At 35.5% G+C, this 14,440-nt stretch overlaps 1 protein-coding gene across 3 annotated transcripts in view; it reads left to right on the plus strand.

Moving 5' to 3' along the window:
* The first annotated feature begins 1,385 nt into the window (after positions 1-1,385).
* The window catches only part of LOC145975985 (uncharacterized), a 37,209-nt gene continuing 24,154 nt past the window's right edge, over positions 1,386-14,440 (plus strand). For 2 of the 3 annotated variants that reach the window (XM_083106780.1, XM_083106778.1), the window contains exons 1-2: positions 1,386-1,685; positions 3,437-4,564. In XM_083106780.1, coding sequence (XP_082962906.1) covers positions 3,621-4,564 — 944 coding nt within the window. In that variant the 5' untranslated portion in view covers positions 1,386-1,685; positions 3,437-3,620. Of the gene's footprint in view, positions 1,686-1,740; positions 2,133-3,436; positions 4,565-14,440 lie in introns of those variants that run through there. The other variant, XM_083106779.1, reaches the window with a different exon arrangement.

Genomic DNA, 14,440 nt, shown 5'->3' on the forward strand with positions numbered 1-14,440 from the left:
CATGCTTTAACGAAAAATTGACGACTCGAATAAATATCGTTATCGCTTACCTCGTTCTTTCCTTTCGCGTCGATGTCGCCTCGGATTCAAAACTCGCTCCGTCAACGTCCGGCGATCATCCTGTCGATTTCTCCGTGGAAATCCAGGCGAAGCCATCCCTCCCGGGAAAAAGTCCTCGATTTCAGAGTCCTTGAACTACACACAATTCGATTTGAAGCAGATTCACGCACAGATTTACGATTCGAACGCACGCACACGTCAAAAACGCGAGGACGCAACAGCCGGCTCGACCGGCGCCGACCGCCATATTGTTGACGCATGCGCAGAGGCACCTGGCCGTATGTTTCACAGGCGCATAAATATTTTGCGTTACGCGGATACAATTGACTTTGAAAAACACGACCATCTCTCAACAACGAAGGTCGCCAACGCGAAACGTAAACAACGCACGGGAATAATATTGACATTTACGTACATACCTGCGAAAGTCTTCGCGTCGATAATGAATGAAAGTCGCGATTATTCAGTCGACGAGTTCGCTTCGATGCGCGATCATCGGAACATTGAATTGAACCGGAAATGAACTGTCAAAAAGGCGCGAGTGTCATTGCTGCTTCTTTCCTGGTAAGTGTCTTATTTTAGATTCTATTCTTTTTTTTTTATAAGTTTAAAGTAATCAAAAAAATAAAAGTTTCTTTGATTAGTTGTATAAGTTTTTTACGATAATAAAAAGATTGATATAGTAATAAATATAAATCTAATTTATATAAGATTCTCCCTCGCGCGATTCAGAGAAATTCTGAATGAAAATCGTATTGTTCAGTTATAAATTATATTGAAAATGATCGCTCTTTATTCAACAATCATTAATTCTCTAATGGAATATTATATTTGCACGAATTTCGGGATATATAATCGATTTAGTTTTTATTATTAATTGATAAAGTACCATCAATCATTTAAGAACCGAATTTCATATAATTTTCGTATAAAAAAATCATAAGCCGAGAAAGAGAGAGAGAGAGAATGTATGTGTCAGATAAATAACTTTGCTTTTAAAAAACGCGTAAAAGCTTTGCAAAAATTCTATCGAAACTTTACAAGTATAATCAGAATTAAATCTCTCTCTCTCTCTCGACATATCATTAACATATCATTAATTAGGATCGATTACATTAATTATTAACGAGATATTTTTCATAGGAATGTTTTTCAAGCACATTCCATTCGACGCTCGCGAAATCGTTTCATCCTCGTCATTCATTGAAAGTCAAAGAAGGGTAAACGACGCTCGCGAAGCGGCAAGTGGGACGCATACTTTTATTAGAAGGAGTGGGGGGAGTGAGGAGGAGGGAAGGAGAAAGAGGGAGATAGCGCCATATCCCGTCCGCTATCTCTCTCGAATCCGCGGATTGCGCATTTCAACACGGCTAAATTTCAGTGAGGTCAGCAGCCTCGACGCACCGCTCTCGCGTTTTCGTACGCACTCTCGTATTTCCCGTGGAATTCTTTTTTTTTTCCTTTCACGAGAGGATCCGCTCTCGTCGATTACGTTCGCGATCGCGTCGCGTCGCAATCTCCGCTGCCATTTCCAAACGCGAATTTCGTGCCGTCGTCATCGTCCCTCGGAACGAGAGCCGTTCGACCGACGAGCTACTCCTCGCACCGACGAATTCTGGAGTAAGGTATGTAAAAAGAAGAGAAAAAAGAGAGAGAGAGAGTGCGAAAGGGATCTTTCCTTCCCGCGTTACATTTTCGCCCGTACTTTTTCGCGTCGCGTCCCTCGTCGGCCTCGACGCCGGTGCCTCCGAATTAAATAATAGAGGTTAGGTGCGCGCGCTACGATACGTCGCGCCCGTCCGTGAGATGCTCCCGCAACGATCGTGCGTAATAAAATCGCGTCGCGATATTGAGTCTTGAGTCTCGGGCTCTCGTTCTCGTCGGACCTTGTCGTCGCGTCTCGACAGCGTAAACAAACCTGGAAGGCTTCTAGAGAAGCGAGTGACAGGTCTCGCGCTGGAGGCGGATGATCGGGACGGCTTATTTTGGCAGAAGAGAGACGAGATCGGCGGGGGAGCGATTGGATTAAGTGCGTAAGAAAGGCGTAAGAAGCCCCCGGCTGACAATCTTGCGTAAGTCTTTTTTGCAGATAGGTTACGTCGTTATCTCGTCTCGAGTAAACATTGCGTTGCGGAAAAAGAATCTATTGTCGTCGTCTCGCGAATGCGATGACAGTCTTGCCAGGGCATCATTTTGCGCAAGAATCGCTCGGTCGAGCATCTCCGACTCGATCGGGAATTTACGCGAGAATTTTCAGTTTTTTAAACGTGTGTGTGTGTTTACAATTTTTTTTAGTTAATGTATCGGGTGCTTATTTATTTTTTTATGCTGGACCGTGAAACGATAATTGATCATTACGTGTGTTACGCAGTCAGACGTCTTTCTTGAGAAACTCTCGTATGCGGTTAGTATTGTGTACGAGAGGAATAATGTCGACATTTATGGGAAATTGCGGTAAATTGTCTTGTGTAATATTTCGATTCTTCCTAACCTCATTGTAATGGATCGATAATGCAGGAACTTGACTTATCGATGAAAACAATCTCGCACATTATATTTGTTTCATTCAGCTTTCTTTTTCTTTACAATGAACGTGCGTAGTATTGTTGTATCTTTAGGCTTTGTTTGTGACCAGTAGGAGGTAGCAGTTAAGTGAATGTAAATCTTTTCTTTTCAACTACTTACTCTATATGTTCCATAAATCATTCTCGTTTCCCGTTCAAGGACAGGTATAAAAATGAACGAAAAGGAATAAAGGCTGATGATTTGCGAGTTTAAGTATTTTACGAGAACTCGAATCAAGAGCATTCAGGTAAAGAGACTCGTTTACTCGAGATGATTCTGTGGGAATGATTGAGTGAAATAAATCTAAAAGATTACTCAGAATTACTGTATATTGTAATAATACATTAATGATGACATCAATAATTTTAAAAAATAGTTACGAGAACAAAATTATTTTTTATAAACATCAATTTTTTTACATATTGAAAAAAAGTGTTCTGATAATTATTAAATATCCTTTCGGCAGAAAATTGTTTGATTAATTTCTCTCGTGTCGATTTTTTCTTTAATGAACATTAATAATTTTGTAATTATAAGTAATTAGAAAGGAAAGACTTTTTTGTAAAACTAAACTTTGAAAGTTAAAAAAATAATAAAACTACAACCTTTTTGAATAAAATTTAAAACTTTTATAAAGATATCTGATGGAAAAAATTAGAAACTTACAATGAATAATTATTTCTTTTGATAATAGTGCTAAAAAAAACTCCATATGACCAAATAATTTATTATTATAAAAGAATACCTGATGATTTTGCAACATTTTCTATATGTTTTATAATTCTTAAAAATGTTTTATTCTCTGTTATAGGAACATACACAAACAACACAAAGAACACAATTGGAAGAAAAATCTGTGAAGAATATATCTAGGAAAATATATGCATCAATGCAATATGCCCATAAAAACAATATAAGTCTTCCTAATATGCTAAGAAAGAGCATATTGATTGAGATTAAGATGTTGGGAAACTGATTTCTGGAAATATCTAATAATGGCAGAAAACACAGAAGATACCAAATACTCAGCGAATAAAGACGACATGTCTGAGACTCCTCCAGTAACTTCTGCAACCAATGAAACAGCTTCCGATGAAGGAAAGGGTGAACTTACAGACGTTGACAAAGCATCTACTTCTAAAGAAGACACAGACGTGAATAATGAGAAAGTTGTCAAAGATACAGATTTGGCTGATAAAGAGAAACAAAATGCTTTTAAAACTGATTGCAATGGAGATTCTAAAGAGGAAACTAAATCTGGAAATGCATCTTTGGAGAAAATTGAAGTAGAAGCCAAAGAGAATCTCAAGGAATTTTCTTCTACAGAAGAAAGATCTGACAATCAAGAAGTCAGGAAATGTTCCCCCGACGTAGACCAGAGACTGAACGAAATCTTAAAAGTCGTACACGGGGATTTGCAGATGGAAATGCTCCAGAAGATTGCTGGTGTTTCTACAAACGCAAAAGACAACGATGAAGACGGCAGTGGAAAAGATCAGCAGACGGTAAAAAAGGAAGGAACTCCTCCAAAAGACAATGTATGTATGGATAGCTCAAAGAAATATACTGCTTCCGCAACTTTAAAAAGTACAGAAGACGAAAGGGATTCGAGGAGTTTCTCAATGCGAGCAGAAGAGAAATCGGAGATTGGAATTGTTGGTTCTCCGACCACGATCAGCGAGCTTATTAATGAAGAGGAACTTGGAGGCGACTCTGCATTATCCGTCGATCAAAAGGACCACATAGTAGAATGGGTCGAAAATTCGGCGAAGGTAAATGCCGACGAAGAAAATAACATTGCTGAAGAATGTCAACCAGAAATGTACGAGAAGGATATGTTGGAGACAGCGAAACGACAGAAACTTGATGATGCCCATGTAATATCGTCCAGAAAATCGCAGAAGATTGTCAGCAACATCATAAAGAAGAGCATCAAATGGTGAGTGATATATTTATTATTAATATCATATATTTAATTATTAATTATATTAACTATATACACGCACCTGCGCATTATACAAAATTGTGCTGGTCAAAAACGCAGAACGAAAACTGAAATACTATCCTGCGATAATAATCTTCCTCATCTCTCAAATAAAAATATAATCATCTTTTTTCTTTTCCCTCAAATTAAATGAAAAAAAAAAGATAGGAATAGATATATTTTGCGATATGACTACATAATTTTCTGCGAAAAAATATTTAATATTTTTGCTTCAATATTATCCACACACAACGGATCTCTTAAAAATTTAAAACGAGAGAGATTACAAATATTTATTATTTTTTTTAATTCGAGTGCATATTTTTTATTTTCTAAATTCGAAAGTAGAAATTGCCAAATTGCCAAATTGCCTTTCTCTTTTGATCACCGACGATGGTGGTTGCAATTGGTGTTATCGGCCGATAAAACCGGGATAAGTGGCGAACGCATTGACGGATGCGCAAACGTACGTTAACGATACCGGCTTGAAAAGGGGGAGGAGGTGAAGACGAGAGAAAAAAAGAGCGGTGGGGGCGAAATATTGACCGTGGGATGATAAGTAAACGGTGATATCGATAACAGGATGACTATTTCTGCAGCGTGCACTCTCCTTTTTCAACCTCCGCTTATCTATGAGAGTGTGTCTTTTACTTTTTCCGTATTTGCATCATAAATCTTCGCTATAGCACACGCACATGCACATTCTGCTTTTTATATCAAGCCACTTTAAAAAAAAAAAAAAGAAAGAAAGGAAAGCAAAAACCTTCTATTTATTCTTAAATCCGTAGGTGATAGTGACTCACAAAATTATGGATACCAAAAAGAAAAATGTCAAGCATTTTATTGATAGAGATATAAAGCTAATTTTTATTCTCTTCCTTTTATTTATATACTTTTTCTGTATAACTGTACTTTTGTGAAATCTCCTTTCATTTCATTTTATGTTTATAACTGCAAATTCTTTATTGACTTTTTAAAAAATTCTTTCTTTTTAAGAATTATATTTCTATTGAATTTTCTAGCGCTTTTTCCTTGAAAAAAATGCTTACTGATTTAAACGTAAACAGATGTTGGGAAAGCTTTAGAAAGCAGTTTTGAAGGAACTAGCGCGCAAAGCAAAAATTAAAAAACTATAACTACATTTGAAACTGTATTTTGAAAATTATAATCTATAACCAAAACAATTATAATCATTTTCAGTTACAATAAGCGTTTTATAATTACAAGCATTTTTCAATATTATTTTATTATTAATGCATTAACTACTAACTTTTAATCAATGTTATTTTATATCTATTTTTTGTTAATTTTTTTTGTTATTATAATTACAACTAGCAAATCTAAAAAAGAAGAAAATAATGCATAAATAATTCGCGTGTTTGTAACAGTTAAAATTTTATAATAACGACATTTTTTTTATTGGTACCATCTGTCTGTGTAACGCTGGAGAACGTTTCTTTTCGACATATCGCGGGATATCTTTTCCTTAAAAAAATACATTCTTTTATACATATATGTATGTCTTTTTCGGGACGCAGTACGAATACAGTTACTCGCAGAAGTGTGACCAAATGTTTTTCATAAAAATGTTTAAGATCTTTTCATAAGAAAAAGAAAAATGGAGGGAAAGAGAAAAAAAGAGAAAAGAGAGCATGAAGAACATTGTTTTATGGGATTTTGTGTGGTCAAAAGAAAGCAAATACTACTTGGTAAATTTTGATTCATTGCGTAAAACGTTAATAAATCAAACTATTCATGTAAAGTGGCAATGATGTTTTACCTACCTCAGAGAAAAAAGTCAAGAGAGAAAATTCTTTTCAGATATGAAATATCTAAAACAAATTCTGAATTATCTTCAGATTTAAGAATGACTAGTCCACTTGACATAATAAAGAAATGATGTCATAAATTCTGTTTTAAGCAATGATATATAATAGTAAATTATTGTCATTTATAAATTAGTGAAAAGTTTTGCTACCTGATAAAATACAATACTCGTATCAACCGGTACATAATCGGGAACCAAAAGCATTGATCATAAAATAAATAATTTCTTATCACCATTAAATTATTATTAAATGACTGGCACAAATGATTATTGTTCTAAAGATGCATTAATTATAGGAAAATTATACAGAAAGTAAGTTTAATTCCGTAAATTGTTTACACGCTCGATATTAACTTTCTAACGACGATAATCGCGATACTAATTATTTTTTCCAATGTATATACATAAAAATCGAGGTAACGCCTTGATACCGATAACAACTTCATCATAGGCGCAGCTCATGCGAGGTTACGCTTGGCGTCATCAAAGGCATATTGTCGCCGTTTAACCTTCGTGTCATCGAAGCATTGATAACTATGACTATGGCAACTGACAAAATTATATTTGTTTCTCTCTCTTCTCCATATAAACAACTTGTACAGGGTGCGCAAAAAATACCGGACCGGTAAAATATCTTGAAAACGAGACATTTTAGAGAAAAGTGTTTCATACAAAAGTTGTTGGGTTTCAACAAATGCATCAAATAGCAAAACTTATTTAACCTTGAGCGTAACCATGGAGGAGCTCTCAAGGTCAGCTTTAAAATTAAAATTTTAAACCGAAACCTCCAATTTTTATTCAATATTCTTATAGCTTATTTCGAAAGCTTTCCGAAACACTATAATTAAGTTATTTTTCATCGAGTACTTTTCGAATTATGAGGCTTGAAATAATTTCTTAATTTTATATAATTTTACATAAAATATCTAATAAATGGTAAAACGCAATAAAAAGGAAAGCTAAAAGACCGTGGCGCAGGATGACATTTTCTTTTCAAGATCCTTTTCAATGTTCGGTATGTCGTTGGAAAATAAATAAAATTAAATTTTAAAATAAAAATAACAGCGCGATTAGACAAGGACGAGCGCGATAGGAAACGGATAAACCTTGTGTACAATACTAACGGACGCAATTTAAAAAGGCCAACGCTCACCTCGTCATCAGAAAAAAAACACAATAAACCGCATACGTGAAAATTTTTAAATAAAGTTGTATTGCGTGATAATCCTCCGATGAAAAAAGTCCCCAAATTTGTAAATAAGTCATAAAGTCGTAGAGATAAAATTGAGCCTAGTCAGAAATTTGTAAAATATTTGGGAGTCTCTCTGAATTAAAGATCCACAGGAGAGCCGGCAGAAATGAATTTACTCCTTTAATCGATGAACGAGGTGGAAGCCTATGTAAAAAAATACAAAGAAAGAAAGCAATACATATCAAGAACAAAGAAACTCATGTCAAGCATAAAAGTAATAAGTAGCTAGTAATTTCATATCACAAAAACGTTAACAAAATTGAAAACCGAAAGTTATAAAAGAGAATAATGTGCATAGTATTATACAAAAGACATGGGAAAATATAGAGCGAAATCGAGAGTCTAAGCTTGATACTTGCAAAGATGGAAAACAGAGAATCGCGATAAACTAAGATGAAACCATGCCTAAAGGTGAAGGATTGCGATCGTGAAAAGACTGAACGATAACTAACAAAAGGTGAAGTAGGAATAGGAAGAAGGGGGGAGGAGAGGGAAAGTAAGGGTGAGGGGAAGGAGAAAAAGAACTTAGGAAGTGAGAGGCAAAGGAGCGGGAGCTGAGCACTTGTGTCCATTTCTTTGCGATGTTTCCAATGATTAAGTCATGGGGGACATTAGTAAACAAATTAATCACATCGAAAGAAACAATTTTAATGTGTTCTTCGATGTAAAAATTATTGAGTTTGTTAAGGAGCTCAAAACTATTAGCAATGTGACTATTCGACTTAGATAGGTTATCCTACAAGAGCTTGCGAAGGAACGCAACAAAAGAATGTACCGGGCTATTTAACAAGGAAATAATTATCCGTAGGGGGACATTATCCTTATAAATCCTTGGTAGGCCATACGCACGGGGCAACACACCATCGCTGTATAAAAGAGATCTCGCTGTTCTAACCGAAATAAATTCTTTTTTTCGCCATCTCGCAAGCAAATTTCTAAGATTGTTAATGATTTTTTTCGTTGGATCCGTTTTAACCACTAAATAAGTGTTCTAATAAATGAATATTTTACTCGAAAAGTACTCAATAAAAAATAACTTAATTATAGTGTTTTGAAAAGCTCTCGAGATAAGCTATAAGAATATTGTAAGAATAATTTTTACATCGAAGAACACATTAAAATTGTTTCTTTTGATGGTTAATCTGTTTACTAATGTCCCCCATGACTTAATCATTGGAAGCATCGGAAGCATCGGAAAGAAATGGACACAAGTGCCCAGCTCTCGCTCCTTTGCCTCCTACTTCCTAAGTTCCTTTTCTCCTTCCCCCCCCCCTTCTTCCTATTCCTACTTCATCATTTGTTAGTTATCGTTCAGTGTTTTCACGATCGCAATCCTTCACCTTTAGGCATGGTTTTATCTTAGTTTATCTCGATTCTCTGTTTTCCATCTTTGTAATATCAAGCTTAGACTCTCGATTTCGCTCTATATTTTCCCATGTCTTTTGTATAATACTATGCACATTATTCTCTTTTATAACTTTCGGTTTTCAATTTTGTTAACAATTTTGTTAATTTGGTTTTTGTGATATGAAATTACTAGCTACTTATTACTTTTATGCTTGACATGAGTTTTTTTGTTCTTGATATGTATTGCTTTCTTTCTTTGTATTTTTTTATATAGGCTTCCACCTCGTTCATCGATTAAAGGAGTCAATTCGTTTCTGCCGGCTCTCCTGTAGATCTTTAATTCAGAGAGACTCCCAAATTTTTTACAAATTTCTGACCAGGCTCAATTTTATCTCTATGACTTTATGACTTATTTACAAATTTGAAGAATCTCTTTTCATCGGGGGATTGTCACGCAATACAACTTTATTTAAAATTTTTCATGTATGCGATTTATTGCGTTCTTTTTTCTGATGACGAGCGTTGGCCTTTTTAAATTTTGCGTCCGTTACTATTGTACACAAGATCTATCCGTTTCCTATCGCGCTTGTCCTTGTCTAATCGCGCTGTTATTTTTATTTTAAAATTTAATTTTATTTATTTTCCAACGACATACCGAACATTGAAAGGGACTTGAAAAGATCGAAATGTCATCCTGCGCCACGGTCTTTTAGCCTTTCTTTTTATTGCTTTCCGTTTTATTGCCTTCCTTTTTATTGCCTTCCGTTTTATCATTTATTAGATATTTTATATAAATTTATGTAAAATTAAGAAATTATTTCAAGCCTCATAACTCGAAAAGTACTCAATGAAAAATAACTTATAGTGTTTCGGAAAGCTTTCGAGATAAGCTATAAGAATATTGAATAAAAATTGGAGGTTTCCGTTTAAAATTTTAATTTTAAAGCTGACCTTGAGAGCTCCTCCATGGTTACGCTCAAGGTTAAATAAGTTTTGCTATTTGATGCATTTGTTGAAACCCAACAACTTTTGTATGAAACACTTTTCTCTAAAATGTCTCGTTTTCAAGATATTTTACCGGTCCGGTATTTTTTGCGCACCCTGTATATCTGTATGTGAAGAAAGAGCTATTCGATGCACGATTTATTTCCCGATCGATGAATCGATCAAGCGACATTTTTCCACGTGCCTCTCAGAAACCGTAGTCGATACTCGGGATAATTATAATACGCGCAATCGACCAATATATATATTTATATATATGTGTGTGTGTGTGTTTATGTGTGTGTATATATGTATATATGTGCGCGCGCGCGTGTTTCACGGGAAGGCTATCCAGTTTCCATGGTCCCAGGCCAAGGCTGGTCTCACCCCGATGGCGGCGGCAGCAGCAGCCGCCACCGCCGCCGCGTCGGCCGGATGAAAGTGGAGCGGTCGCGACGACGCGAGAGGGGCTTTAATCCCCACGAACGGTACCATAGAAACGGTACCGCTAGGGTCGTTATGTGCAGTCACCGTCGGAGACCAACCACTCCGGTACCGGCTGGAAGGGCTCGTTCCATCCGGCCCTTCGACTCGATTATTTCGACCCTATCCACACGCCCGATTCGCGTCCATCTGGATGCGTTTTTCCCTACATAATAACATCTCTGCGAAGATGCAAAAAAAATTTATTATTCAATCTAATGGATTGTAGACAGTATTTATATAAGAGATAATATATATTGAGTCGCGGATCGAACGGCTTGTCATTTTGCATTTTGACGTTTTCCCCACGTGATTTGTTACATGGATTTAGCATATTTCAATCGTAGTCGATTTTATCAAATTTATTCAAACGATTAATGTCAAGAAACTCGAAGAAATCGCTTCTCGAAAATCCAAGCCCATGGACATTAAAGAAAACGAGAAAGTCTTCTTTTATCCGTGAATCTCTCCCTCGGGCGAAGGACCGCAGCCAGATGTTGGGGGGGCGAAGAATTCTGTTGACCGCACACACGAACGTATATGTGTACGTGTGTATGTGTCCTGCATCTCTTTCACACATGTGCATCTCTTGCTTGTGTTACGTACGAGAGTGACATGTTCACGAGGGATGTGCGTGACGGTACCATCATGGCGGAGTGGTTGCCTCGCGCTTGTAGAGGTTGTCTCTCCCGAGTTTGGTTGTCTCATTACAAGCAAATCGTTTCGACAGATTTACTTCTACGCTGATATTCCTTCACGAGTCGAATTGTTCGCGCGAAAATTTTAATCGAGAACATGATCGTGATCATTATTTCGTATTAAAAAATTTAAAGTCGTTTCGGCGACTTTGTCAGAGAATATTAAATTACAACTTTTCTATGGTCTTGAGAAAATATTTGCTCTGTTGCTACAAAAGCTGTACAATATAATGTAATGTAAAATAAACACGCAAGACACAATAGGCACAATAGACTTTACAAGGAGAAAAATGCGAGGAACATGTGTGTCAATAAATTTACCTGAAAAGGTAGGTTTAAATGATAAATTATTTTAAGCCTTATATAGGCTTAAATATTTCAACATTCTTATCTAAGCCTATTAAATAGTAGATAAGAATGTTGTAATGTACAAGTTTAATGAAAAAAACATTCGGTATTTCGAAAAGTAAATATAATTTTTAATGAATGGAATATAGGCTTAGATATTTCAACATTTTCATCTAAGCCTATTAAATAGTTAGATAAGAATGTTGTGATGTACAAATTTAATGAAAAAAACATTCGATATTTCGAAAAGTAAATATAATTTTTAATGAAAGAGATAATTATTGCCGTTAGGTCAGAAAAACGATGGAGGGATAGCTAGCAATCGACCTCCCAAGAAAAACCATAACGGCAGTTTCGGAAATTAACAGATTATCAGATCTCAAATAAGAAGAAGAAGAGATCAGAGAAAACGAATCTCAGGAATATTAATTCGAAGTATCACGAAAATTTTTCTCTAAAATATTTCTTGTAACATTTTAAGAACTTTATATTGGCGTCGTCGCGAGAGATATAAAAGGTCGTTACTTTCGCACAAAGATCCAGATATCGTTCCACGAAATGTTCCGTGTCTTCTTCATCTTCCGATCCCTCGTATCCTGGTAACGCCGGAGAGTGACGTCATCCGGCGTGTGTGATCCAAAGACCCCGGCAAGCCGGTAACCGTCCGTTAGCATCGCGCACCGCCAACGCCATCACTACCCACCGTCACGATCAGCATCGCCACCGCCACCACCCTTGGATCAACCCTCCAGTCCGTCTTCTCTCTCGCTTTCTCCCGTTCGCCCCCTCCGGCGATCCCCTTCGCAATTCCGTCGCCCTCCGAGCGGACTCTGACCCCTCTCGCACCACCATCGCCGCCGTTGTTACCGCTATAACGAGAGCCAGATAGAGCAGGTATCCGAAGCCAAGCGAGACCAGCACGAACGTAGACAATCTGAATATTTTCCAAAGTTTTTTCTCCTAGATCAATTTGTCAAATTTTTACCGACATTGTGACGAATGACATTGGTTAAAAGTATTATAAAAACTTATAAAAACAAAGATCATCATTATCATTTTAACGAACAAAAATATATATAAAGATTACCAAATTATTTTATTACTGTTATTTTATACCTTAATATCGTAAAGATTAAAAATTACAACGATAATAGAAACATTAAAATTATAATTGTCTGAAATAGCTTTGCTTTCAATATCGCACATATTTTTGGCATTCTTGACAATAGCTTTTTTAAAAGTTGTTATTAATATTTGATTCCAGCATATTTGCAAATACTCCCACAGCAGAGTTATTAGAGAGATTGTAAAGGGGAGAAATAGATAATATATTTATGTAAATTATATTATTGATATGCAGAAATTGTTTATAATTAACACGACTATATTAAAAAATATCGATAATATAACGCATTTGAAACAGTATCAAAACAAGCAATATAATAATTATATATTGGTTAATTATAGAGACTAAATAACAGATAATATATACTTTTCATAATTTATAAAGATGAGCAAAACAGTTCATTACATTTAGAGAGGAAACAATAACAGACATAATCATTTACTTACGTTTTCTATATTTTTTTGCGGTTGATGTAATACCGGTATTGTCTATTGTTCAGGTGCACACACATGTGTTACATGTGTTAAGTATATATTACCTCTCAAAAGCTCTTGAGAACCACTATAATTTTTAGATAAAACAATTTTTCTCAAAGATACGAATTCATAAATAATATAATTTTAGCTAAAATTTTAATATACTTATGCGCGATAAATCATCTAAAGGAACCAATAGATATATTTTTTCAATCGTTAGAATCAGTAGTAACATTAAAACATGAAAGTGAATTGAAAAGATCCGAGCTCTCTTTGGAATAAATACATATTTCCTAAAGGACCACAAGGAGCTTTAAAAGAATAGAGAAACATATTCATATTAAAAACTCATTTATCTCGTTTGTTAATTATTCTTACATTAGTCTAATGTATAAACGCGTCTGAAAATCGAGCATTTCTCGAAAATTTATTGATTGAGAAATTTATAAATATTGTTTGTGCATTATTTTTAATAGAGACTGTCGAAAATTTATTTATATTTAAAAATTTTGAAAATTTATTTGTATTTTACGAAGCAAATAGGCGCGTATGCAGAGCATCATCTATTACTCAAACCGAAAATGAAACCAGATCCTCCTAGTGGTTCCCAGTCTGAATAGATCTCATCAAGAGATTCAACAGGGTCCAAGAGGCTCGCAGATTTTGCTCGCAGATGGGTAACGCAGAATTCGTGATCCATTTCATTATTATTAACACATAAATATCGCGTAGCTTATATTTTATTAGAATATCACTTTTGTTGTGTTTTAAAATTCATCGTATCTGAACCGAAATATATATATCGAATTTCCGTCGATGGCCGTATCATTAAAATCAATGTTATAAATGATGAACTGGATTTTAAACTACATGGATGTTAAATTACAATAAACTATATTGCAATTTAAATCAAATTTTAATCTTATTCTCTAACAGAAATATACCATGTTGTACCAGACGTATCGTGATTAATTAATTTTAGTAATTATATAATTGGAAACGTATATCTTTATCGTGTCACGATTGTGATGGCAATACAGAGAATGGTAGCACGAGTCATTGTTAGCCATCAGGATTGGGTGATCTCGGGATCACCACGTGCTCTCCATATCGATATGTAAATAATCTCGAGAAACTAGGCCTTCAAGGGCGTGCCGATGGATCCAACACACGATGAGAATGTATCTCGGCTGAATAGAAACCTAAAGTTTCTAGTTGGACTCTTTCTTTTTCATCGTGCGAGCAACAGGTCGAGCGAGGTTAACGTCGCGTCATGCCATCGCGATGTG

This window comes from Camponotus vicinus, unplaced genomic scaffold (genome assembly GCF_025532165.1).
Source record: "Camponotus vicinus isolate PSW18456_S1 unplaced genomic scaffold, iyCamVici1.0 SCAF_8, whole genome shotgun sequence".
NCBI classification, from domain to species: domain Eukaryota; kingdom Metazoa; phylum Arthropoda; class Insecta; order Hymenoptera; family Formicidae; genus Camponotus; species Camponotus vicinus.